Source organism: Talpa europaea, assembly GCF_964194135.1.
Source record: "Talpa europaea genome assembly, chromosome: 13".
NCBI classification, from domain to species: Eukaryota; Metazoa; Chordata; class Mammalia; order Eulipotyphla; family Talpidae; genus Talpa; species Talpa europaea.
This window is the reverse complement of record NC_140080.1, coordinates 51,050,854-51,076,984: the sequence shown is the minus strand read 5'-3', so window position 1 is coordinate 51,076,984 and position 26,131 is coordinate 51,050,854. Positions and strand designations below refer to the sequence as shown.

The window sequence follows — 26,131 nt, the reverse complement described above, 5'->3', positions numbered from 1 at the left end:
TTTAATTTGCTACCTAAACTTGAAACTTTACCTTGCTTAGAAGCCTTTTAGGGCAAAGGTTTATCTCTGTTCCCAAATACCAGAACCACTCTTGAAATTAAATTTTACATTCACGCTCACCATATCAAAGAGATGAAGGCAGAGAGGCTCTGATGGGGAAAAGGGGACAGAAGTGCCTGTCCCACAGGACCCCTGGATTCTGTGGGATATAGATGGAACTGCACTAACTAGAGAATAAAGCATGCTATGGAAACTGGGCTTTTATCACAACTCTAGCACTGAAGTCATAGGCGCACGCAAGATAAAATCATTTCACCCGGACCCCAGTTTCTTAACCTCTTAGGTCAGAGAAGGAACTTAAGCTACGTAATCATGATTACGTTCATTTCTGACTTAGTCTCAACCCCTGCAATTCCCTGAAAATACAATTCCCTGAAAAAGTCTAGCCAGACTTTTTTCTTAGTAACAGATGTTAATTTCACTCTTTGGAAAAGAGGTAAATTTGTCAATAAAGCCTGGGAGGAAAGTCACAGATGTCCAGGCAAAACACCTGAGGTAACACTTTGTATCTTCTGTTCTTTCAAAGGGGTGGCAGTGGTGAGGACAGGAAAGAGCACACCCTGGGAACCTTCTCTGCCTCTACTGCAACACTCACTGGGTCCAGGGGCCTGGACTCAGAGCTGCTAACAATTACTACCACTCTACTAAGGAATTTTAAAAATTGAGTGAGTATTTATAACACTGTTTCCAGGGGTAAAACAAACCCTGTATTTCCAAGAATTAATCTATATATAAACTTTATACAGTAGCACATTTATAAATTAAGAGTTTAGGATATCAAATGTGAAGATAATTTCTAATAGTTTAGATTAAAAAGGAACCCACCCAAGTGTGGGACTTGGAGTACACACAAAGAAAGGTCTCTGGTATTAATTTTAAGGTCTCCTGTACATAATTTCCTGCAATACTAAGGACTTGCTAGTACAGGAACAGAAATTCTACTAGATTTTGAAAGGTGAAATGCTGTGCCTTCCTGTAACACGCATACCCTGTAGCTCCTCTGCGCTTTACTCACCTGCATGTCTGAAGCCAGGGTCTCATAAGTCTCTCTCAGGCAGTGCCAATTTTGCCTGCCAAGGGTCAGGGCCACACCTGGAAGGCTATATGCACAGTGCTTGGCAATTTCAGTGTCTACTGTCTGTGCACGAGATGGGTCGGTCATAGATAAATATTGATCTAGTAGAGCTTGAGGTACAACATCCTAATGAAGAGACATGAAAGAGATGCATTTTGAGTAATTTAAATATGAATAAAGTAAACTTAAATTTTAAAAGATGAACTTAACATAGCATTTCTCAAATAGTAGAGAAAAATCAATCTCAAAACTTCAGCTAATAACTGAAAAGAGTTAAAAACATGCTAAGGGAAATACATACATACATACATATATAAATAAAGCAAGTCCAGGAGAAAAACAATGAATATGACCTTAAAACATAAAAATCATTTTAAAAGACAATAAATGACTAAATTTAAAAATATATTAAAAATAAGACCTGTACCTTTCAATACTGGCAAAGATTGGAAAGTATGATATAAACTAGTGAATGTGGTAAAACAGGTACTCTTGCATGCTTGCTATAAGAACATGTCTTTAAAAAATCACCACCTCCTTCAGGTAGAAATTTAGCAACTATATAAAGTGTGTATTATCTATTTGTATAAATGTTAGGAAAAGAAAATGTTAGGCCACATACTGGTGGCCTAGGGGTTAAGTCTCAGCACTGTCACCACTACGGCCTGAGTTCAATCCCTGGCCAGGGAGCTAATCCACATATGGCACAACAGACCTCTCCTGCCTTGCCCACTGCTCCCCTTAGCAGTGTATTTCAGTAAATCTGCCTATGATGCTTCCCACTGTGTCTCTGGTGAATCCTCTCATCCCCCGCACCTCTAGCCTACATCTGGGTTCTTCTATACCGCAGCCCCCCACCCCAAAAAAAGTTTTAAAAAAAGGAAAGAAAAGAATGCACCTACCACCTACAATCTTGCTTATGCGTGTATAATATAGCACTGGAAGGACAAAAGAAAGGTAAAATTGCTCCTTTGGAAGCAAAATGGATGGCAGAAGAAAAAGAGGGAAACATCACTGAATGCTTTGGTATCTTTTGAATTTTGAACTTTGCAATTCACTCTTTTCTAAAGACAAAACTGAAATAAATTCACAAAAAGAGTAAGACAATCTAAATATATTTGACTTGAAAAATATGTCTCAACAGAAGTAGGGAAAAAAAGCACATTAAAACACTTAGAATACTGATACCATTTTTAATAAACAGAACAATAAAGATTATATAGTTTGACCTACGAAATCTAATCACGATAATACTTACCTATAATTCCAGAAGCAAACAACATGCATATGTAAGCATTGATAAAGGTAGCACAGCTTGTAACATCATAACAAAACTAAGCCTGGAGATTCTAAAGCAACCTTCTCTAACTGAACTGTACTGTACTATAGATAGGTACAGGGTTTGGGAGGAGTCCTTACGTGTTCGTATGAAAAGATCTTGAAGATCCAATTTTTTTAAAAAGAAAAAGGGCAAGGTATAAACTATCATATTCCAAGAATATAAGCACAGATTATTTTTCCATATTTAAAAATCTCTGAAATTTACTTATCAACTTATCACTGATGTCACTTTTTAATGGCTCTAGGTCAATTATTCATGTTTTTATTTCTGAAATGAAGGTATATCTCATAATTCTTGGCAATACAGGCATGATGAAACATCTGGGCATTATGGTATGATTCTTTGTGTCTTTGAAAGACAAAAAATTTATGAAAAAATATAGGTAGAGCTGTGATTCACAGTTACACTGAATGAAGTATGGGATCACCAGTGTGGGAAGATGATGATTCTTAAATTTTGTTATTGAAATTATAAGAAAAAGGGTATGAAAAAAGTATGTAAAAGAGTATAAAATAGACAAACTCACAAAATAAAGGATTTAAGTGCTTTTAGAAATTAATAGCATTTTAGTTACTTACTTGTACTTTAGATCTCCTTTCCTCATCAGGGCTATAACTACTACTGGTGCTCAGGTCTGAGTCATTATGAATATAGTGAAGAGTCGAGTCCATATTCTGTTAGGAAAAAAACATGTACTTAAGGAGCTGTGTCGTCTTTAGTCTTCATCATTTAAACTATCTAAGATACTTACCTTTCAAGAGAGCAAAAAGATATAAATATATACAAATTCTTCACATTTTAAGTTTTAAGACATACTTAACATACTTAAGACCTCCTAAGAATTCCCCCTGCCTTACATCAAATTTGCTGGACAGGTTCCCAAATGTGTGAAACTAAATTCCAGAATGAAAGTAATTAAAAATAAAGTTAGAAATAATTTTGAAATGGCCCACATATCTAAAATTAGTGGGTTTATGAAATACTATTTAGAGGGTGCTTTCAGTCAAATGTTGGAGGCCATGGAATATCACATGTAATTTTTCTTTTGCTGTTTATTCTTAGTTATTAATTTCTAATTTCACAAATATATATTGTTGACAGTTGAAACAAAAACAAAATACCTTCTAATATGTAGATATATCATAGTATTTAAACCTCTGATGATTAAGTGGTCAGGGTTTCATTCAGAAGCACTGGTATTATGCAAAACTTCCAACTATACCAGAAGTCATCTATCAAAAAAACAAAATAGGAATCTACTACAGCGCTAAGAATTCTGCCATCCCAATGTGTGCACAGGCACAACACTTTTCTGAGCTTATCAGTCAGGGCACTCTGACCCATACCCATTTGATTCTGGCAATTAGTGGCATATTCCTTCTCCCTTTTTATATAAACAAGGGATAAAATATAATGACACCAAATGATGCTGGCTTGGTAGAGACATAGCAGGAAACTAGGGAAGGGTCATACAGAACAGCTCCAAGAACACAGCAAAGATGATGCTAGTAACAGTACCCACCCTCACACTCCAGAATCCAGATAATGCCACTGGCCCTCCGCAACATGGCCTCAAGTCCCGATCTTCAGCTCAGAATACTGTGTTGCTTGCTGCAGTGAAATGGTCCGATCGGAAACAAAGCACCTCTCCAAAAAGAAAAGGGAAGAATTAATTATTCTTGATAGCTTTGTTTCCAGTAAGACTATTTCACTGCAGTGAGCTACATTAACATTAAGGCTACCAGAATGGTCATGTAGACAGGACTGGGATTCGCTTTTCAATGCATTTAACACAATATGAATGTCAAAGACAGGATATGTTACCAGTTACTTGTACTATGCACAAAAGGAGAGCTGAGAAAAATCAGCAACAAACATGCAGCAACAAGAAAGTGACTAGCTACAACTATTCCCCAACAAAAGACCTCTATTTTCAAACTGCTCTCACTTGACCAACACCTTGCTAAGTTTGTTACCTCAACAGCATCGCTGATTAAAGGCACAGAAGCGTCGTGGTTTATTTTACAGTTCGGTAACTCATTTACACCAAGCTCATCTTGCGCATCACTTTTCTTTTCTGCATTGCTGGCTTCTTCCCGAATGTCCAGACTGGAAGCACGTAGCGCGGCGGACAGCACATCCACTTGTGCTATAGGCAGAACAGGGAGATGGCAAATGAATGGCAGAGTTACCAAGTGCGAGTGGGCTTTTCCTCTGCATTATACATAATCAATGAGATACATTTTTGACATTGCCATCAAAAAGCTGAAAAAAAACAAACAACACTCTACTATGGTAAATCATTAGTCCTCTGAGAGAAAAAGTAGATGACTAATATGCTTTCATGAGATTAAAAATGTTTATCCACTACTATACATTATTCTGCGTTAGTACAAAAAGAGAAATGCTATCTAGATTTGGAGGTACCTCCAATTTATTAAAAGGAGTCAATTTCAGTATAAGTTAACTATGTTTTGGTAGTGCATGAATCAAACTAACAAGGCTTACTTACTAAGCTATTTTAGCAGAAGAGCAGTCACACAAACCCTGCCAATATAAAACAATGGCAATTACAAATATTTTTATTGCAGTTACATTAAACAGCTCACATCTTATTCCAGTTTATTTTTCTCTAGTTCATTCAGAAAATGAAATGAATAAATCAGTCTTCCTTCCCCCCAAATAAATGAGAAATTTGGCAAAAAATATTGCTTAGTATTATTTCAAGTAACAATCCACTTGGATCCTCATAACATGAAAATAAATTTTAACTTCATATTTATTTAGTACAAAAATTGCTTAAAGAATTCAAAAGTAATCGGAGAGACTGTTTTATTAATATAACATTATGCTGTTGCATTTATAAAATTTCTATTCTAAATACATTAGTACTGGCAATAAAGATAAAAGAAACATATAGGATGAGGTGCTATTCTACTAGGTCATTGTTTGCTAAATTAAGTAAAATGCAGGTATTTAATCATAAAAAGTTATTCATGAAAAGGATACGCATTCTCTTGAGAATTTTAGCTGTGATGTGTAGTAATCCCTCAAATCACTTTAAGCCCCTTCTTTGGAATCTTAGTTTCCAAAACACAATCAAAATAGTGCTAAGTGAGACTTCACACTACATAAAGGTTAAAGTGTCCCATCCCAGGAAAAGTGTAAAGGGTGTGGTCCTTTCTGCATGTCTATTCTATTCTTCAGGAAGTAACAGAAAATGCCTTACACAGGTCATTTATCTCTGAATAGACTACATATAAATGAGTTATATGGTGAAGCTACCTTCTTCAAAAACTGATATAAAAATCATTAATGGAAGAGGCTAGATGTTTAAATTCTCTTGCCACAGAAAGCAGTAGGATGTAATGCTTGGTTAACGCTGAAATTTTAACATATACAATGCAGACTGAAATCCCAGGAACCACAGTTGTATAATCTGTGAGCAACACCAAAATTCCTGTTGCTAACTCTCTTGCTAATAGTCTCAGATTGATATTCTAACAGAAAGGTGCTTGAATTATTATCTTCCCCACTGTGATTTCTGGAAATGCTGAGAGTACTGCTTTTTTCCTCCTAGTTTAGTGTATGTCTCACACATTGTCACCCATTACTAACATTACCAGGGAATAAATGATCCAGGTAGTTAAGCCCCACTATGCTTAACTCTTGGTAACTCTCTGATGTGAGAGAAAACCAGGCATCTTAATCACCTGACAGAAGATCTTTATTTGACATAAACCTGCCAAATAAACTGATCATTTTAAAAATGGATTTGTGAAGAAACACAGTACCTCCCCCTCTCCAGTGACACATACTAAAAAATGGGAACCACTGGGAAACCTCAAATTTGACTTCTTCTCTGAAGAATCTGGTAGAGCTGAACTAACCTTTATAATCTCTAACTCTTCCACACGCTATATACTGTGATTATTTACAAGTTCCTAATAATTACTGATTTCAATCAGTGAGCAAATACGTTTTTTGGTGTTTTTTTGTTTTTTTTTTTTTTTTTGACCATTACTGCTATAAAGAGCCCAACCCTTTTCTTGAGCCTAAATTGGACAGAAAATATTTTGAGTCTGGGCAATTTTTCTTTTTGTAGTCTATGAACCTAGCTGTGGAAAAATCAAGCTAGTATCACTAATTCTACTCAAATTCAATCCTAAATCAGCTTGGTGATCCCAAATTTCAAGCATTTTGAAACTCCTAGGCAAAGAAGAAAAACTCAACTTCCCAATGAAAAGGGGGATCTCTCCCACCTTCATAGTTTATAAGTACTTCCCTTAGTGGCCTTCCATACGGGATCTATTTCTGTTCTGTAACTGAGAGTTTTCTTTTTCCTGACATGAATTTCTCATTCTAGTCCCTGGAAACACTATTAAATTTTTTGATGAAAAATTCATAAAGAGGGCCTCCCCAGTGGCGCAGCGGGTTGAGCACAGCACTGTGAAGCTGTCCACAGCCTCTGCAGTGCAGGTTCAATTGCTGGCCAACCAAGGAGAAACCCACATGGTGCGGCAGACCTCTCCTGTCTTGCCCACTGCTCCCCGCAGCAGTGTTTCCAGTAGTTTGCCTGTTCTGGTCCCTGCTCCATCTCTGGTGAATCCTCTCACCATTCCGCGCCTTTGGCCTGTACCCCAGTTCTTGTATAAATAAATAAATATTTTTAAAAAATTCATAAAGAAAAACCTTATCAATGCATCTAGAAAAGTAAGAGTTTTATTTTTTGAAAGATTTATTTATGCATCCAGGAACTGGGTCATAGGCCAGGGGTTGTTTGTGTGGGGTGTGTGTGTGTGAGAGAGAATTCACTACAGAGCGGGGAGAACACGCAGACTGACTGAAATACACTACTGAGGGGAGCAGTGGGCAAGACAGGAGAGGTCTGCTGTGCCACGTGGGTTAGCTCCTGGCTGGGGATTGAACTCATGCTGCAGTGGCTACAGATAGCTTCATAATGCTGAGACTTAACCCCTTGTGCCACTAGAGAGGTCCAAAACTCAGTTTTATTTATTTATTTATTTTTAAAGATTTATTTATTTATGCATATAAGAACTGGGGTACAGGTCAGAGATGTGGGGATGAAAAGACCCACCAGAGACAGAGTGGGGTACAGAAAAGGCGAACTGACTGAAATACACTGCTGAGGGGAGCAGCGGGCCAGTCAGTATAGGTCTGCTGAGCCACGTGGGTAGCTCCCTGGCTGGGGGATTGAACTTGTGCTGCAGTGGCTTGAATAGCTTCATAGGTTGCATCCCAACCCCTTGCGCTACCAGGGAGGCCTACAAAAGTCAGTTTTAAATTAGCAAGACTATGAAGAACAAAAGGTTCCTTAAGAGAAAAAACAGAAGTATTGTTTCCCATGACATTTCCCAAGGAATAGGGAAAAGAGCATGTGACACAGAGGTTCAACTGAAGTGACACTCACTCTTGAGGGTATGCCTTAAAATGGTTTTTCTGAGCAGATGCTATAGTAATTCTGCCTTCAAGTACTTCCCAATGATCTTATCCACCAAAAGTCAAGAAAAAATTTTCACAGGAAACTAGTTAAGTTGCTGGTTAGAACTTTCCAATTTAAGATTATAGTTCTGGGAGACGTCATCAACATGGCGGCAAGGAAACGCTGCGAGTAAGACCTCCCATAAAAAAAAGCTAATAGCGAGGAAAAGCGGCAGGTCCCTGAGAGAAATGGGACAGGGAAGATAAACAGGCGACTGACAAACTGCCCGAAGAAGAAAGCTGCCATAAAAGAGGACTAGAAGGGAGGAAAGCTCAGAACCCTGCTCCCCTCCCCTACCCACAAAGTCGGCACTCTCCGACCAGCAGAAAGGAGGAAAAAAAAACCAAACTGAAACAACCAACAAGAATAAACTATGCATCAAATGGGACTGTGAGTGGAAAAGAACTATTTCAGCCACAGCACCCTGTGAAGTGGAACTGTAGAGAACCGTGCAGGGTTCACCGTGGAGGTGAGCGAATGGCTACAGGCGCCACTGGAGAAAAATAAAGACTCCCAGGAGACCTACAAACAGAGGAAAGCCAGCCGGTAAGCTTGTGCGGAAAAGCAGCACACTTGAAAAGCATACGCAGATCAGGGATGCCCAGATCCCCGTGCCTGCTACCTAAGCTTGCGGAGAAGGGGGGGGGGGCTCATTGAGGTGAATGTCCCTCACTGAGTAATCAGAAACCAGGCGCCCGGACACAGGAGCGGGGTGCTAAAGGTGCCATTTCTGCGGACACGGAACTGGGCTACAGCCCGTGTCCTGGACCTGAGGGCTTTGGGAACTGAGACTCGGAGCACGAAATTGGGGGTTTGGGATCCCCACGACGGTGGGGCACAAGGCAGACACAGCATCCCCACGCCGTTGAGGCTCTCCATGCCACTCCCACTCTGTTCCCCCGGAACCCAGGGGGTTAAAACCAGTTCCCGAAGGACACTAGGAAAGATCTCTGGCACCACCTACCCACCAGAAAAAAAATCACCAACACCCTATAGTTGGAAACCACGGATCACAAAAACACCCTCAGGCGCTCAAAGAGGGTGGGCCACGCAAACGGTGGTAAGGAGGGAAATAAGGCGTGGAGCAAGACCCCATCCTGGAACTGAGAGCTAGGCACAGGATCCGGGGTGTGGGACACGCCATAGCAGTGGGCATGCACAGGGTGACACCCAGCGTTTTGGATCTGATAGCCCTGGAACTGAGACCTCGAGTGCAGACTTCAGATCGTGGGATCCATATAGCTGCGGGCACAACACCTGGTGAACACAGGGCAGACACAGCACCTGGCTTGAATAAGAGCCCCTGTGTTGAGGTGCTCCCCTGCACCCTCCCCTCCGCTATTCAGAGAACCACTGGGAAAAAGCACAGGTCAGCAAGTACGGGTCTTGGGCGCCACCACGTGACCAGAACTGAATCACCAACTAGCTGATTCCCTGTTGGAACTGAGTAAATACAGAGGGAGGGAACTGTAAGGGACAGAGCCCAGCAACACAGCATCAACAAACACCCTGCTGGAGTTTTGGCCTACCAGTGCTGGTCTCAGTCTGGTAAACAGTTTCCAACACCCCTAAAGGAACACTCCAAAGAGATGCCCGCCAACACCAGTGGCACAAAGTCCCAATGCATAGAACTAATTAGAAAGCAAACAACAGGGAGAAGAAAAAATATAAATAACCAAGCAAGCCAGCAGGAAGACACACCACAAAAAGAAACACAGTCACCAGAGCTCAACGATGACATGGAAGAACTTCTCGGCCTATCAGATAGAGAATTAATAATCATCCTGATTAAAAAGCAGAAAGAAAACAAAAAGCAAAAAAATGAGTTGCGACAAATAATCATTGACAGAAAAATGAAATTGAGACCTAAGAAAGGAAAGAAATGAAAGGAAGGAGATAAAAAGATTACTAGAAGAGATAAAGAACTCTGGGAAAAGCAATGAAAACAGGATCGATGAAATGGAAGAATGGATCAGTAATATAGAAATTACAGAAATAAAGAGCCAAAAGAGAAAAGGAGAGAGAAGTGCAAATGAAGCAGTATGAGGAGAATCTTAGACAATTATCAGACTCCATGAAGAGAGGAAATGCAAGAGTGATAGGCATTCTAGAAGATGAGGAGAGACAAAGGAACTGAGAAATTATTCAAGGAGATAATTGAAGAAAACTTCCCAAACATGATAAAGGAGATGAATATAGACATCCAGGAAGCAAGAACAACTCCCAATTACCATAACGAAAAGAAAACTATGGCAAGACACCTAATAGTAAAGCTTGCAAGAGTCCAAGACGAGGAAAAAATAATGAAACTGGCAAGAGGGAAGAAACAGATAACTTATAAGGGAAAACCAATCATGTTAACTTCTGACTTCTCTGAAGAAACATTATAGGCAAGAGAATGGAGTAACATATTCAGCAAACTTCAAGACAGCAAATGCCCAACCAAGAATACTTTACCCTGCAAAACTCTCCTTCCTCTACAAAGAAAAAATATGGGCCTCTCAGATAAACAGAAACTCCAGAAATTCATTACAACTAAACCCCCATTCCAAAAAATTCTACAAGAAGTCCTAAAGCCAAAACCAACAGAGGAATGGACAAGAACAGAATAAAGCAAGGCATAAAATCACAAAAAAGACAAACAAAATGACAAACACAGATGCCAACGTATCAATATTAACTCTAAATGCAAATGGATTAACTCATCAGTATAAAGACACAGAGTAGCAGACTGGATTAAAAAACAAAATCCAACCTTCTGCTGTCTCCAGGAAACACATTTAACCACAAAAGATAAACACAGACTGAAAGTAAAAGGTTGGAAAACAATCCTACAAGCAAATGGACCAAAAAAGAAGGCAGGAACAGCCATATACTTATATCAGATGAAATAGACTTCAAATTAAAAAAAGTTAAGAGACATAGATGGACACTACATTATGATTAAGGGGACAATACATCAGGAAGATATAACACTCATCAACATATACTCACCAAATGAAGGGCATCAAAATATATTAGACAATTACTATCAGCTCTGAAAACAGATATTAAAGAAAATACATATATAGTGGGAGACTTCAACACCCCACTCTCACCAATGGACAGATCACAAGACAAAAAATAAACAAAGACACTAGAGCCCTAAATAAAGACACAGAACTCATGGACTTAAAAGACATCTACAGGACACTGCACCCAAAAAAATCTGAGTACACATTTTTCTCAAGTGCGCATGGATCATTCTCCAGAATCGATCACATACTGGGCCACAAGACAAACATCAACAGATACATGAAAATCAAAATCATTCCAACTATCTTCTCTGATCATAAAGGCATCAAGTTAGAAATAAATCACGAAAAGAAAACAAGGAACCTTCCCACTTCATGGAGATTGAAATCCACACTACTGGAAGACCACTGGACTAATGAGGAGATCAAAGAAGAAATTAAAAAATACTTTGAGTTCAATGATAAGGAGGACACCACTTTCCAGAATGCATGGGATGCAGCAAAAGCAGTAATAAGAGGAAAATATATAGCAGTACAGGCTCACATCAACAAAAAAGAACTCAAAGAAAAAACCTAATCTCACATCTCAAAGAACTAGAAAAAGAACAACAAAAAAACCCTAAAGCCATTAGAAGAAAGGAAATAATAAAAATCAAAGCAGAAATAAATGAATTAGAAATTAAAAAAATAATCCAGGGCCTCCCTGGTGGCGCAGCGGTTGGGCGCTGGGTTGCAAAGCTGCCTGCAGCCTCTGCAGCGCCAGTTCAATCCCCGGCTACTCCCCGGCCACTGGAGGAGGGTCCCGCAAGGCGCACAGACCTCTCCTGCCACCCGCTGCTCCCCTCAGCAGTGTACTTTGGTCCTTCTGCCTGCTCTGCTCTGCTCCCTGCTCTGGCTCTGGTGAATTCTCTCACCCTCTCGCACTTCTGACTGTACCCAGTGCTTGTATAAATAAATAAATAAATAAATCTTAAAAAAAAAAAAAATCCAAAAGATCAATGAAACCAAAAGTTGGTTCTTTGAAAAGATAAACAAAATAGACAAATCTTTAGCAAGGCTCACAAAGAAAAAACGGGAGAAAACACGTATAAATAGGATTATAAATGAAAAAGGAGAAATCACAACAGACTCAGTAGAAATCAAAATAAGAGATTACTATGAACATTTATACGCGAACAAATTTAACAACCTAGAAGAGATGGACAAATTCCTAGAATGATACAGTCATCGAATGCTGGACAAAGAAGAAATAGAACAACTAAACAGACCAATTACAAGCAGCAAAATTGAAGCAGTAATCAAAGCACTTCCCAAAAACAAAAGCCCAGGCCCAGACGGCTTCACAAATGAATTCTACCAAACGTTCAGCAGTGAATTAGTGCCTATCCTACACAAACTCTTTCAAAAAATTGGAAAAAAAAGGAATACTACTACCAAATACATTCTACGAAGCCAACATTACACTAATAGCAAAACCCAACAAAGACAGCACACAAAAACAAAATCACTGGCCAATCTCCCTAATGAACACTGATGCAAAAATCCTCAACAAAATCCTTGCCAACAGAATCCAACAATACATCCATAAGATAATTCACCACAACCAAGTAGGATTTATTCCAGGGACACAAGGATGGTTCAACATCCAAAAATCAATCAATGTAATCCAACACATCAACAAAAAGAAATATAAAAACCATATGATAATATCCATAGTCGCTGAGAAAGCATTTGACAAACTACAACACCCATTTATGATAAAGGCCCTTGAAATTCTCGGGATACAAGGAACATACCTCAACATCATGAAGGCCATCTATGACAAGCCCACAGCCAGTATCATTCGCCATGGTGAAAAGCTGAAAGCATTCCCATTAAGATCTGGAACAAAACAAGGATGTCCACTCTCACCACTGCATTTCAACATAATTCTGGAAGTCCCAGCCAGAGCAATAAGACAAGAGAAAGACATACAAGGAATCCAAATAGGCAAGGAAGAAGTCAAACTATCACTATTTGCGGATGACATGATAATATACATAGAGAACCCCAAAAACTCCACAGAAAAACTAATTAAACTAATCAATCAGTTTAGTAAAGTGGCAGGATACAAAATCAACGCACAAAAATCGGTAGCCTTCCTATACACAAACAATAAATCTGAAGAAGAAATCAAGAAACCATTCCTTTTATTATTGAAACAAAAAAAATCAAATACTTGGGAATAAATCTAACAAAAGAAGTAAAGGAGCTATACAAAGAAAACTATAAAACATTGTTAAAAGAAATAGAAGTAGACACAAAGAAATGGAAAGATATCCCCTGCTCATGGATTGGTAGAATTAGCATTATCAAAATGGCCATCCTACCAAAAGCAATCTACAGATTCAATGCTATTCCAATTAAAATTTCAATGTCATTCTTCAAAGAAATAGAAAAAATATTGATGAAATTCATATGAAGCCACAAAAACCCCGAATAGCCAAAACACTCCTGAAAAAAAAAGGGAATGGAGGCATCACTCTCCCAGATTTCACATTATACTACAAAGACATAATCATCAAAACTGCATGGTATTAGAACCAGAACAGACACATGGATCAATGGAACCGAATAGAAAATCCAGAAATAAATCCACAGATCTATGGTCAACTAATCTTTGCAAAGGAGCAAAGAATATGCACTGGAGTAAAGAAAGTTTGTTCAATAAATGGTGCTGGGAAAACTGGGTCGCTACATGCAAAAGAATGAAGCTTGACTACTACCTCACACCATGCACAAAAACCAACTCAAAATGGATTAAAGAACTAGACATAAGACCTGAAACCATAAAATACATAGAAGGAAATATAGGCAAAACACTACATAACATGCACCTCAAAGACATCTTTACAGACACATCACCCAAAGCAGTGATAGTGAAGGCAAAGATTAACAGCTGGGACTACATCAAATTAAAGAGCTTCTGCACAGCAAAAGGGACAATAACAAAAACAAAGAGAAACCCCACCGACCGGAAGAAAATTTTTGTACCCAACACTAATGATAAAGGACTGATCACAAAAATCTACAAAGAGCTGATGAGACTCAACAAAAACAAAGAAAATAATCCAGTTGAAAAATGGGCAGAAGAGCGAAAAAGAAACTTCTCTGAAGAGGAAATACAAATGGCCACCAGACATATGAAAAAATGTTCAACGTCACCTGCAATCAGGGAAATACAAATCAAAACAACAATGAGATACCATCTCACACCAGAGAATGGCACATATTAAAAAAACTAGCAACAACAAATGTTGGCGAGGATGTGGAGAGAAAGGAACTCTCCTGCACTGTTGGTGGGAATGCAAACTGGTCCAACCACTATGGAAAGCTGTGTGGAGATTCCTCAACCTACTAAAGACAGAGCTTCCATGTGATCTAGCAATTCCACTCCTAGGTATTTACCCAAAGGACACAGAAACATTAATTCCAAAGAGCACCTGCAACCCTATGTTTATAGAGGCACAATTTACAATAGCTAAGCTTTGGAAACAACCCAAATGCCCAAAAATAGATGACTGGATCAAGAAGATGTAGTACATATACACAATGGAATATTACTCAGCATTCAAAAAAGATAAACACATGCAATTTGCAGCAACATGGATGGAGCTGGAAGGGATCACGCTCAGTGAAATAAGCCAGAAAGAAAAAGAAAAATACCGGATGGTCTCACTCATTACAGGAATCGAGAAAACCTAAATAAGGGACCAGGAAAAAGAATAACTATAAGAAAAAAATCAAAATCAACAAATAACTATGAACCAGAGACACATTTTTGGGGGGACGGGCAGGGAAAGGAGAGATTGGTGTCAAAATCAGGGGGTTGCAATTGTATGGGGAATATAAAAATAAAAAAAATAAATTAAAAAAATAAACTCACAATGTACAAAAAAAATAAAATTATTATTCAAAATAAAAAAAAAATTATAGTTCTGTCTTCCAAAAAGGTCAGTATTTACTGACAGTTTAAAGACAGTATTAGAAAAGAGAAATTATCCAAAATTAGGTGTGTTTCCTTTTTTAAAAGTTCAAAACAATGCTATGGAAAATTAAGGCACAGTTACTAAATGAATTAAACATGCTCTCAAATTCCAAAGAATAAAATGTTCAAGAATTCTGCAGCCTCAGCAGTAAATTCCCAACCTATTTATTTACGTTATATATATATATATACACACACACACATATATATACATATAGTACATATAGCCATCGTATCTCACCTTTCTTTGAAGCTATGATTTTTATATGATTTGTTACCAATATATATTTAGTGCTTAGAAGAGCATCTGGTCCATAGTCAAGGTGCTCATTAAGTATTCTGAATGAATCAATTAATGGATATGTTGTGAAAGAATTATGAATAGAAAGAACATGATAGATCTAAATCACAGCAGGTGTAAAAGTTGACTGAGACACAGAACTGATTAAGTCACAACATAGTATTTGTGTTGAAATCTCTCAAGTACAACCTGTAAATTTACAGTATATTTTTAAGTGGAAGAGTATTAGACATCTTCTGAAACAAAAAGTTGTATCCTGAAACTTGTACACATGTAGGTCTTTTGAAAAAATAAGCTATGCATGTTACTTTTTTGCTTATTTTTTAAAAAAGGCATTTAAATACATTTTAATTAATATTCGTTAAGTGCCTAATATGTGTCAGAGAACTAGCATGTACTCTAAGATAGCAAGATCTGTTGGAATAGGATTAAAGCCTATCTAGCAATTTTTCTTTTTCATAAAAATGGTATCAGAAAAAGTGTAAAGAAAAACGGAGTGTAAGAAAAAGAAAAATATGAGTTACGAGGGTTTGATCAACTGAATAAAATCCATCTGACAAATAATACTTATTTAAACAAAAAGCTGAAAGCTGTTAAAAACAAACTTTCGAAATACCAAACACAGGCTGGAATAATCTACTGAGATTTAAAGAAAGGGTAGAGAAAATACTGTTCCCTGTTCTTACCTGTTTTTCAGAATATAATAAAAAAGGATGAATTGAAGCCACATGGAACAGAAGTATAAGTCTCAAATATACATTACATTAAGTGACAGAAGTCAGATTCAAACAATATTATATTGTTTGATTTTATTTTTATGGCATCCTGGAAAATGCAAAAAATCACAGGGACAGAACACAGTGGTTCTGACAGAACATCAGTGGTTGCTAGAGGATGATGGAGATGGAACTATTGTGTACCTTGACTATGGTAGGAGTTACATACAACTGAATGTACCTGTCAAATCTCACAGGATCATACATTCAAAAGGTAAATTTTACTGATGTAAATTATAATCCCCAAAACAATCAAAACAGGATAAAAAAGTGAAACTGATTATCTGTAATTTAATAAAAACTTTCAGCAATCAAGGATATACTTAGTTTTTAATTAAATCATTTTTCTCCAAGTACAAAATTATAAAAGGAAATCTCATAATAAATTAAAGTCAAATAAAGATAACTGCTAACTGGATAACCACTGATGCAATTTCAAAAGTTTAAATACAACAAAGCTTTGTATGTTTTTTTTTTTTTTTAAGATTTTTTTATTTATACAAGCACTGGGGACAGTCAGAAGCACGGGCGGGTGAGAGAATTTACCAGAGCCAGAACGGGGAACAGAACAGGCAGACCAATGATATACACTGCTGAGGGGAGCAGTGGGCGCGGCAGGAGAGGTCTGTGCGCCATGTGGGACCCTCGCCATGGCCTCAGGGATTGAATCAGTGCTGCAGAGGCTGCGGGCAGCTTCGCAGCCCAGCACTCAACCGCTGCGCCACCTGGGGAGGCCCAACAAAGCTTTGTATGTTTTAGAAATATATCACTATATCTGCTTTAAAAATGAGTATTTTGGCCTCCCACAAGGCGCAGTGAGTTGACCACAGTGCTGTGAAGCTGTCCGAGGCCTCTGCAGCGCTGGTTCGATTCCCAGCTGGGCAGGGAGATTCCCACAGGGCTTGGCAGACCTCTCCTGTCGCGCCCGCTGCTCCCCTCAGCATTGTATATCTGTTGTCTGCCTGTTCTGCTCCCTGCTCTGTCTCTGGTAAATCCTCTCACCCTCCCACACCTCTGGCCTATATCCCAGCTCTTGCATAAAAGTAAAAGAAATTCTAAAAAAAAAAAATAAATAAAAATAAATATGAGTATTTCCTAACACTGAGCAAACTGATAGTGTAAAACCTTTTTGTTTTCTGGAATAAGGAAGGAAAAAAATCCCAAGATCTAAAAGCTTGTACTTGTAAGATTTTTCAAAATTGTTTTGTTTTAAATAATATTTCATATTTCCCTAAATGGTTATAGGCGTCATCATGTAGTCTTCAAAGCACACAAAGATCACATCTCCATCAGGTTCCAGCCACATGGACTTCAACATGTAACAGAGTCAACCTTTTGTTTTAAGACTGGTATTCGTAAGGAAAGAATCTAGGTGACACATAACCCAATGGGAAAAGGTCAAATTGGGAAATAAAAATGACTCTTGCAAACAACTACAACTCTTAAAACATCAGAATCCACAAGAGAAGTTACCATTGTCTGTTAATAGACTATAGCTCTTGTTTAAAAAACATTAACTACATTCACTACCCATTTGTAAAAAAACAAATAAGACCCAAAATAAAATATTTAAAGCAAGGGTCAAGATTTAACATTGTAAACGTAAAACATTGTTTTAGTGAAAATTCAGAGTGATTTGTGAATCAACAGATCTGTTTATGATGGATTAATGAGCTTAAGTGAAATTTCATAAAAATCAGTTTAACACATTTATCAACACAACTTATGAGTACATAACAAAAAAAAAAACATGATGGCAACAGTCATAATTTTTAAAAAGCAATTTTTCTAGGGGGAAAATAACATTTTATATCAGCTTTAGAATAAAGAATTTGATGGAATCTCCCATACCTTTAACATCTGGATCATCAATATGGGGTTCTAGATTTTCTATCATTTCTTCAAGTTCCCTTCTGGTGGCCATAGTGACATTTGGAGAACCTGGAATGGTGACTTCATGTATTTCTTCTGGTCTCTCTGGGCTGAGTTTATTCTCAGAGTCCTGAGCAAGCTCTATATCTAGATCTATTTCAGGAAGAGGAGTCCTCCAGAAGTGGAAGGAATTATACAATTCCTGATCTAAGACAGCTGAATCTTGTGAACTGGTGCCAACGTCTGGCCGTAATGTAGATTTGCAGTTACCAGGTTTTTTATCATTCTCATTACTAGCTGCTTCCTGATGAGATTCTGAGGACAAAGTACAAAGTAAAGAGCTGTCCAATGGAACACTCATTTCACCTGGAGATTTCCTAGATGTTTCAGCCCGATCTTCCAGTGTGTTTTCCAGTTTGACACTGGAATTACTAATACTAGGATCTGAAGGAACATCCTCCTCTGGCCTGATTTGTACGTCTTCTGGGGTTTCTTGATCTCTGATCCTTTTATTGTTTCATTGGGAAGGGGGGGGAATGAAAATATAAAAATAATTACTGAAAAAAAATCAATGAAAGCATTTAGACAATATTAAAAATTACAGTTTGTATAGACAATAATTTATGTGTTACTAGTAATGCTTCTTTCCGTCAGTTGCTCTGTGTTCAGAGATACAATCATTAAAGTATTACATATTAGTTGGGGAAGTAACATTTAAGAATTTTGGGATTCTACATACCATACTAATTTCAATAATAAAAAACTAAAGAAAAACAGTAGGAAGATAAGTTCCTCCAATGCATTTTAAGATGGACACATTTTTTAAGTTATCTGATTTACAGGGTTATTTGTATTGCCATTCTTGCTCCAATGACAATGAAAATCTGAGAATTATGATTTATTTGCTTAATTATAAATAAACTACACTGCATTAGAAAAGATCCTTTTTTACTATCTCATAAAAATATATTAAGATCTGCTAAGTATGAGTAAAATTATTTCTTCCACTTTCCAGCTCTACTCCTAAAGGGTTTCCCAAAATGAAATCATGAAGTAATCGATAAGGACAGATCCCTAAATTAAAAGTCCACTGGTTAACACCATCCATTATCTAAACTAGAGCACTACAGTGAGTTTTGATGTTTATTCTGTTTTTGATTCATTTAAATTTAACATTAACAAACAGGGATTGAGCACCTACTCGGAGCCAGGAGATAAAATCAGAACTAAGGATTTATGTGTGGACGAGATACAGATCTTGCCCATGAGATTATAATTAGAAGCACAAAGGAGAAATGAACCTATAAGCAAGTAATTGCCATACAGAATGGTTAAGTACAGAAAAAACCATACACACTAAATACAGGCGGCGAAGATTGGAACTGAAATTAAAGGCTTTAAAGAAAATAAGGAGTCATATTTAGAAGAAACAAATGTTTAGGAGACTAAGTGGAAGAAAATGCATTCAAAGAAGAAAACAGCACATGAAAGGCAAGAGTGATAGAAGAGGTGTAATACATTCAGAAAATAGTACTAAATTTATTATGGCTAGAGAAAGAAATGACGGCTGAAAACTTTTCAGGAACCATTGTATTTGATGATAACTCCCTCTGGAATTTATCATATGGGCTATAGGATATAAAGAATTAAGGCAATTACATTTTTTGATGTGTTATTTTTGAAAGCCCATTCTGGATGTACTGCAGAAAACGGGTTGGAGGTAAGGCAGAAAGCAGAAGAGTAGGTCAGAGTGATGACCTTCTGAATGTCAGCATTGTCTCCGGTGCTACAAATTAACTGACCACATTTAAATGATGACAAAACCAGTAAGACTTGCTAACTTGTTGCATGCTGAAGATGAGAAACAAAGTGGGCATCTGGGGAGATTTTCCAAATTTCTGGCTAGCACAACTGAACAGATGCAGGTAGCACCAACTGAAAGTGAGAAGTTCAGGTTCAGATATTGAGTTAGGTAGCTGTCAAATTCTAGATAGTGATATCTATAGCGAACTGGTCGGACACTGGTGACAATTGGAAGTTATCACATGAGGTCCTTAGATGGGTCTGAGGCAAATGTGGATAAAGAAAAACATGACAGCTGTGTGGCACAACAAAGTGTGAAAGGCATCTTTTCTTGTATGAAAGAATGGTAAGGGCAAGCATATTTTTGGTCACAAGGAAAGAGGTCAGAAAAGGTGAAAGAAATTAAGAAATTTGACATAGGAATGAAATATGATAATCAATGTCTTTCTGAGATGAAAGTGTATGTGTTCCAAACACAGGTGGACAGATTAAATGGGTAAACTTTTTTTTCCTTTTTGCTCAAGAAACTCCTTTCTAAGAAACATGAAGAAATGGGTGAATGTATGTTAAATTTGCAAGGTGAGTATGGAGAAAAAAAAAATAAAGGTGCTCCCTTCAAATATTATGTGCCTTTAAATACACAGAATAAATGAAATCAACCAGGTTTATAAGGAAGGTGACATAACACCTATGTAATAGCCCAGGTTAGACCAAGCCACCACATGTGTTCACATGAAATTATCAGCTTCCTTCTGATTCCTTCTGATTGCAACATGTACAATTTGGAAAGCAGCATGAATAACTGTGTGTGATTTAAAAAAATTTTCAAACAGACAAAGAAATGTCATGTGAAAATATACCTTGATAATATTTTAAATTCCGGAGTGTCCCTTCCATTCTTGTAACTATAAAATACTTATTTTGCACACACAATTCTGTGACAAGTGTAAAAGAACTGGACTTCAGTTCTGAGATTCTTGTCCCAGTACTACATCAACATAAAAAAATTCTGTCTCTTAAGGACTCAGAGTGCTCATTTAGTTTTATTCACAAAATTGAGCTACTGGCCTAGATCACCTACAAGATTCATCCACTCCAGAATAGTTCTTGAAGCTAATGCTACTGTGCAAAATAAATGTGCCTCCTATAAGTGAATGTACTTATTTAATAAGCTCTAATCATTCTGTCTTAGTAAAAAATATATCCTTTTTACCTTTTGTTTTAAAGAATAGGAAAATTGGTAAAATTTGAATAGAGTCTCTAGATAATAGTATCAATGATAATTTCTTCATTTTGCCAACTGGACTGTGGTTATGTATTAATGTCTGTATTTTGAGAAAATACAGGAAAATATTTAAGAAAACTAAAAGTATGATGTCTAAAACTTATTCACAACAAATTCAAGGGGAAAAAAAGCAAAAATAGTAAAGCATCAACAACTGGAAAACCTGAATGGGGGGGCATATGGAAATCTACTATTTTTCTGAACCATTCAAACTAAATTTTAAAAATCAGAGTAACAAGTTATTGTTTGGTGGGGATGGGAAGCAAATGGGTATAATTTTTAAGACTTCATTTGTTCTCTTTCCATTTAAAATACACAAAAAGAACACAATTAGAAAGCCATTTAGTATGAAAGTTAATCTAAAAGCTGAAGTTTCTTTTTCTTGATCACTATTTTCATGTAAGCATTAAGATTAAATTTTAATATTCTGAGCAGGAACAAAAAAAGAAAACAAAAAACCCAGAAGAATGACTGGCCAAGTCATTTTGTCTGTCTAATAAACATCAAATTAGTTTGTCTAAACTTAAAACCCCTAATACAGGCTAAAAAACATAACCAAGAGAGACAAAAAACTTTTCATTAGTATTAGGTTCTTGGAGGAATTACTACATGTATGAGTAACAGTTTCTTCAAACAGTCAAAAATTAAATTCTCTAGTGATTTTTCCTAAAGCTGGCTACCAATCAACTGCAAAAAGAAGATGCTGAATTCCAAATTTCTGATAGTCTTCTTTCAAAATTTAAAGAGGCAAAACAAGAGAACTGTCCTATCTCCTAAGAAACTAGGTTAAAATAAGAGGTAATCCAGCAATTTCTTGTAAAAAGAACCATAAGTTTCCTTTTGTGTTTACATAAGTTTACAATTAACATCTTCAAAGTTCCTGACTGGACACTGAGTGGCTAGAAAATTAAGTACATGTATTTCAAAGAGAAAATAACCAAAGGAAGATCTGGTTAAAGAAGTACCATACCCTGAGATGAAAGAAAAGAAACTCTCTAAGACACATCTTTCAAGTACTCTGAATTCACTAAGTGAAGTTTTTAACATTAGTTGAAATACTTCCCAATTTTTACTAACAACAAACAATTTCACTTTCATATAGCTAGCATTATTCTAAGCTAATAAAAAATGGCATAGCTGGTTCAATTAAGTAAATCCTTAATTTTTTTAGAAATAATCCATTTAAGATTTATTATGTGCTAACTATGTACAAAGATTCAGTGAAGGTGCTAGTATATACAAGGGTTAAAAAGCTAGATTACTAAATGTGATGGACTAAGGCTACAGAGTAATATATAATGCAAATACAATTAAAAGGATAAAATTAAAAATTAGTGCTCTTATTTCAAGGCTAGTGATAGCAATGATACAAAGGTTTTATATTTTTTCCTGGAGCAGTCAGGGAAAGATTCGATGAGTCTACAGATAGCAAACTGTCAAAACTGATGACCCAAATAGCTTCCCAAACAGAAAGCAGGAAGAATCAGAAGAATAGAGTATACTCAGCAAACAATACATCAGCAGAGTTTGATGAACAAGACATAATTTTATATAATTAAAAAAACGCACATTTGAATGTTTAACTCTGTTTTTGGAGGTAACCTTTATTAAACGTTCAAAGATGCATTAACAGCCTGGTGTAAGGCGAGAGAAATTTGGTATATAAGGGCAGAGGTTTATTACCAATAAATACTTCAAAGAGTATTAAATGATATTGTTTGCAGGATTATCTGACACACCACATAGTGAACAAATACTAGAAATATTCTGTAGGAAAAAAATGCTTTGTAAAATATTTGATGAAAAGTCTGAATTAAAGGAGACAGAGAACCTTAAAAACAGGAACCAAGTTCTATAATTCTCTATATAGGAGCTGGTTCATAGTAGGTGCTCAATTAAATTCTGCATAAACAACCACTTAATTTTTAATAACAAAAGAGTTTTAAGAGAGTTTAAAACAAAAGTCAAAGCAGAATTTAAGAGGGTGCAAATAAATTAATGGTTCTGAGATTAATATAGGACTACCCTTTTTGAAATTAGGATGTTAACTGTACAAAAGCTTTTAAAATTTTTAACACAATCCTTCCTTAGCCAGGAAATCCCTCTCCTCCCTGTACAGACCATTAACATAATCCAATAAAGTAATAAATATAGTGAAAAATCCAATGGTACAAATAGTACTGATTTGACATTAAAACATACTTTATTACATTGGAAGAGGAATTAAGGCTCCTTTTTTTAAACTAAATTACCTATAAATAGCTCTTCCTATAACATACAGCACCAAAGTCAGCAAACTAACTACCATGACAGCCACACCAACCATTTTGTCAATTAAATTTTACTGGAACACAGCCAAGCCCATCTGTTTTATGTACAGTCTATGGCTGCTTTTACACTGCAAAAGCACAGTTAAGTAACTTTGACAGATCAAAAATATTTATTATCTGGCCTTTTTCAGAAAGTGTGCTAATCCCTGTCCTATAAAATTTTCTGTAAATTCATATTTTCCCTTACGAGACTTTTTTGAGATTTAAAAATAAATCAGTTACATAACAGTCTTTGTACAATTACATAGTAGGAAAGGTAGAATGACTTAAAAAATGAAAAGCAGGTAACATATCCACCCCACACCCATCATTTTTGTCAAACTCCTTGCAGCAGCTGTTTTCAAAAGAACTGACAGAATTTGCTTGCTAGGAAGATAGGTTTAGAGTGATTTTTCTTCCTTTACAAAAAACAGTACCTCAGGTTTGTTTGGCTATTCAGCAGGACAGTAGGAGAACGGGCAAAAAGGTAAAACAAGGCAGCAGAGAAGAAAGGAAGAACTGCCAAATCAAAACACCAAGAAAGCAAATATCACAGTATCAAGACCTACAGAAGAAAATGTCCATTAGCATCATGACAAGGGAGGGACAAGACACTATGGTAACTCAAGCATTTTAGCAGCGATGTTCCAGAAACATACTAAATTATTTCAAATGCATAACTGTAAGAGTTTGTGCATACTTCCCATCGCTTTTTCATTTGAGTCATTTTTTTCCCTGAGTATATATAATAATAAAATTTAAAAACTAAAACTTGAGTGAAATGCTTTAATGCAAAAAAGTTCAAAAATAAAAAGTTGCCTCTTTACATTTTCTTTTAAAATGTAGCTGTCCTATCTGATTAATATAATTAACGTTGATATTCTAGCTAAAAAAGTACACTAATCTGATGCTTATTATTAAAATACTCTCCCCCTGAATTAAGAGATTGCAATCATCATTTTGAAAACAAAGAAACCAAGATTCACAAATTAACTGAAGAGAAAAATAGTAAGAAATGCATTATATACTAATGTGAACACTCATAAATTAAATTTTATTCTTTAAAAACCAAACCAAAGTCATTGTATAACCATTACCTTGTATTTTGTGTCAACAGATGGTTTACTAGGTAAATGATTTATTAACTGAACTTAATAAAATAAGATTAAATCTACCATTCCTAGGTTTCCGTGTGCCAGGCATCAAGCTTCTCATTTCATATGTAACTAACTGAAGAAACATTCAACCAACTTATTTAAAATAAAACACTATTAAAAATTTACCAACTTTTGTATTTATGAGAAATTAATTCTCCAAAAAGAATTATTGTAAAATTAAAAAACATTCACAAGTAGTAAAACTGGTAAGTAATGCCTTCAAATTATACCTATTTTTGTCTTCTACTGACACATCTTCTGAACTCTTGCTTTCTTCTTTAAAATACTGGCCTGAGCTAGATGGATTCGCAAAAGTAGATATGAAAGGTCCCAGAGACTGAAAAGCTGCTTGGCGAACCTAGGAAGAAAATAAGAACAGTAATAAAGCATAAAAATAAGGGAATATCAATAATCTACTTTCCATATACCAATATTTGTGTTTAGATAATAATAAATTTTTCTAAAGAAACGCACATTCAGAATTATAGATCATTCTTCAGCTAGGATTTAAAATTTTTATAAAGGATTTCTCTGTTACTTCAAAAATTTTTTTATCCTGGCTTGAGTGTTTAAACCATGACAATGTGAATATAGGAGCCTATAAAACATCTGCACAGAACAAAACTAAACATAGTCCTGTGGTAGTCTCAATAACAAAAATAATGAAGAAAACTAAGACTGTCAGAGGGAAAATGTAAATCAACAAAGTCAACAAAACATGATAAATACATTTAATGTTTTCAGATAGAAAAACTATAATTTGTTCTTTACATGGAAGCAAAACAGACATACCACAACTATGCATGTACTCATTAGAAATACAATATTGATAAAATACATTTTACAAAAATCTGGAAAAATATATACTGTTATCAATGAAACAGGTTGAAAAGGAGGTTTCAGAATTTTACTTTATACCATATTCCTGTGTTATTTTAAAAAATAACCGAAATACACATCCAAGAAGCAAACAGTCTCAAGTAGGATAAAATAAATTTAAAAACACATCATAGTAAAAATGATAAGAGTAAAAAGCAAAAAAAGTCAGCACAAGGAATGTGACACATCAGTTATAAGGGAACCCCAGTAAGATAAAATCTCTGTCTTCTCAACAGAGGTGGCAAGGTAGAATAGGTAATATTTAGAGAGCTCAAAGAAAATCACTATTAACCTTGAAATCCTACACCTAGCAAAGTCACCTTCTAAAAATGGAAACAAATATAGTCCCAGATAAACAATTTGAGAATCTGTTTTGAGCAGACACACCTGATAAATGTTAAAGGAATTCTTTAAGGTAAAAGTCAGTTACAAACAGGACTCCAACAAACTGAAAGGTTTCTGCAAAGGGAAATACAGTATCATTGAAACAAAAAGACATATACTGGGATGGGAGAAAATATCTGCATGTCCTACATCACACAAGAGGTTAATATCAGAATTCATAAAGAACTTATTCAAGTCAAAAGAACAAAAAGCAAATAATCCAATCGAAAAATGGACAGGAGAGCTGTGTAGATGCTAGTCCAAAGAAGACATAAGATAGCCAAAGGGCAGATGAAAAAATGCTTATCATCACATATTATCAGGGATATGCAAATCAAAACCAC

The 26,131-nt window shown here is 36.2% G+C and overlaps 1 protein-coding gene across 1 annotated transcript in view; it reads right to left on the bottom strand.

The window, feature by feature from the left end:
* PPP4R1 (protein phosphatase 4 regulatory subunit 1) overlaps positions 1-26,131 on the bottom strand; it is a gene marked incomplete at both ends in the record, with an annotated part of 45,365 nt that overhangs the window by 8,504 nt on the left and 10,730 nt on the right. Inside the window, 5 exons of the mRNA XM_084252141.1 lie at positions 1,076-1,261; positions 3,056-3,151; positions 4,454-4,626; positions 17,950-18,476; positions 24,755-24,882. Of these exons, the coding sequence (XP_084108267.1) occupies positions 1,076-1,261; positions 3,056-3,151; positions 4,454-4,626; positions 17,950-18,476; positions 24,755-24,882 (1,110 nt within the window). The remainder of the gene's footprint in view (positions 1-1,075; positions 1,262-3,055; positions 3,152-4,453; positions 4,627-17,949; positions 18,477-24,754; positions 24,883-26,131) is intronic.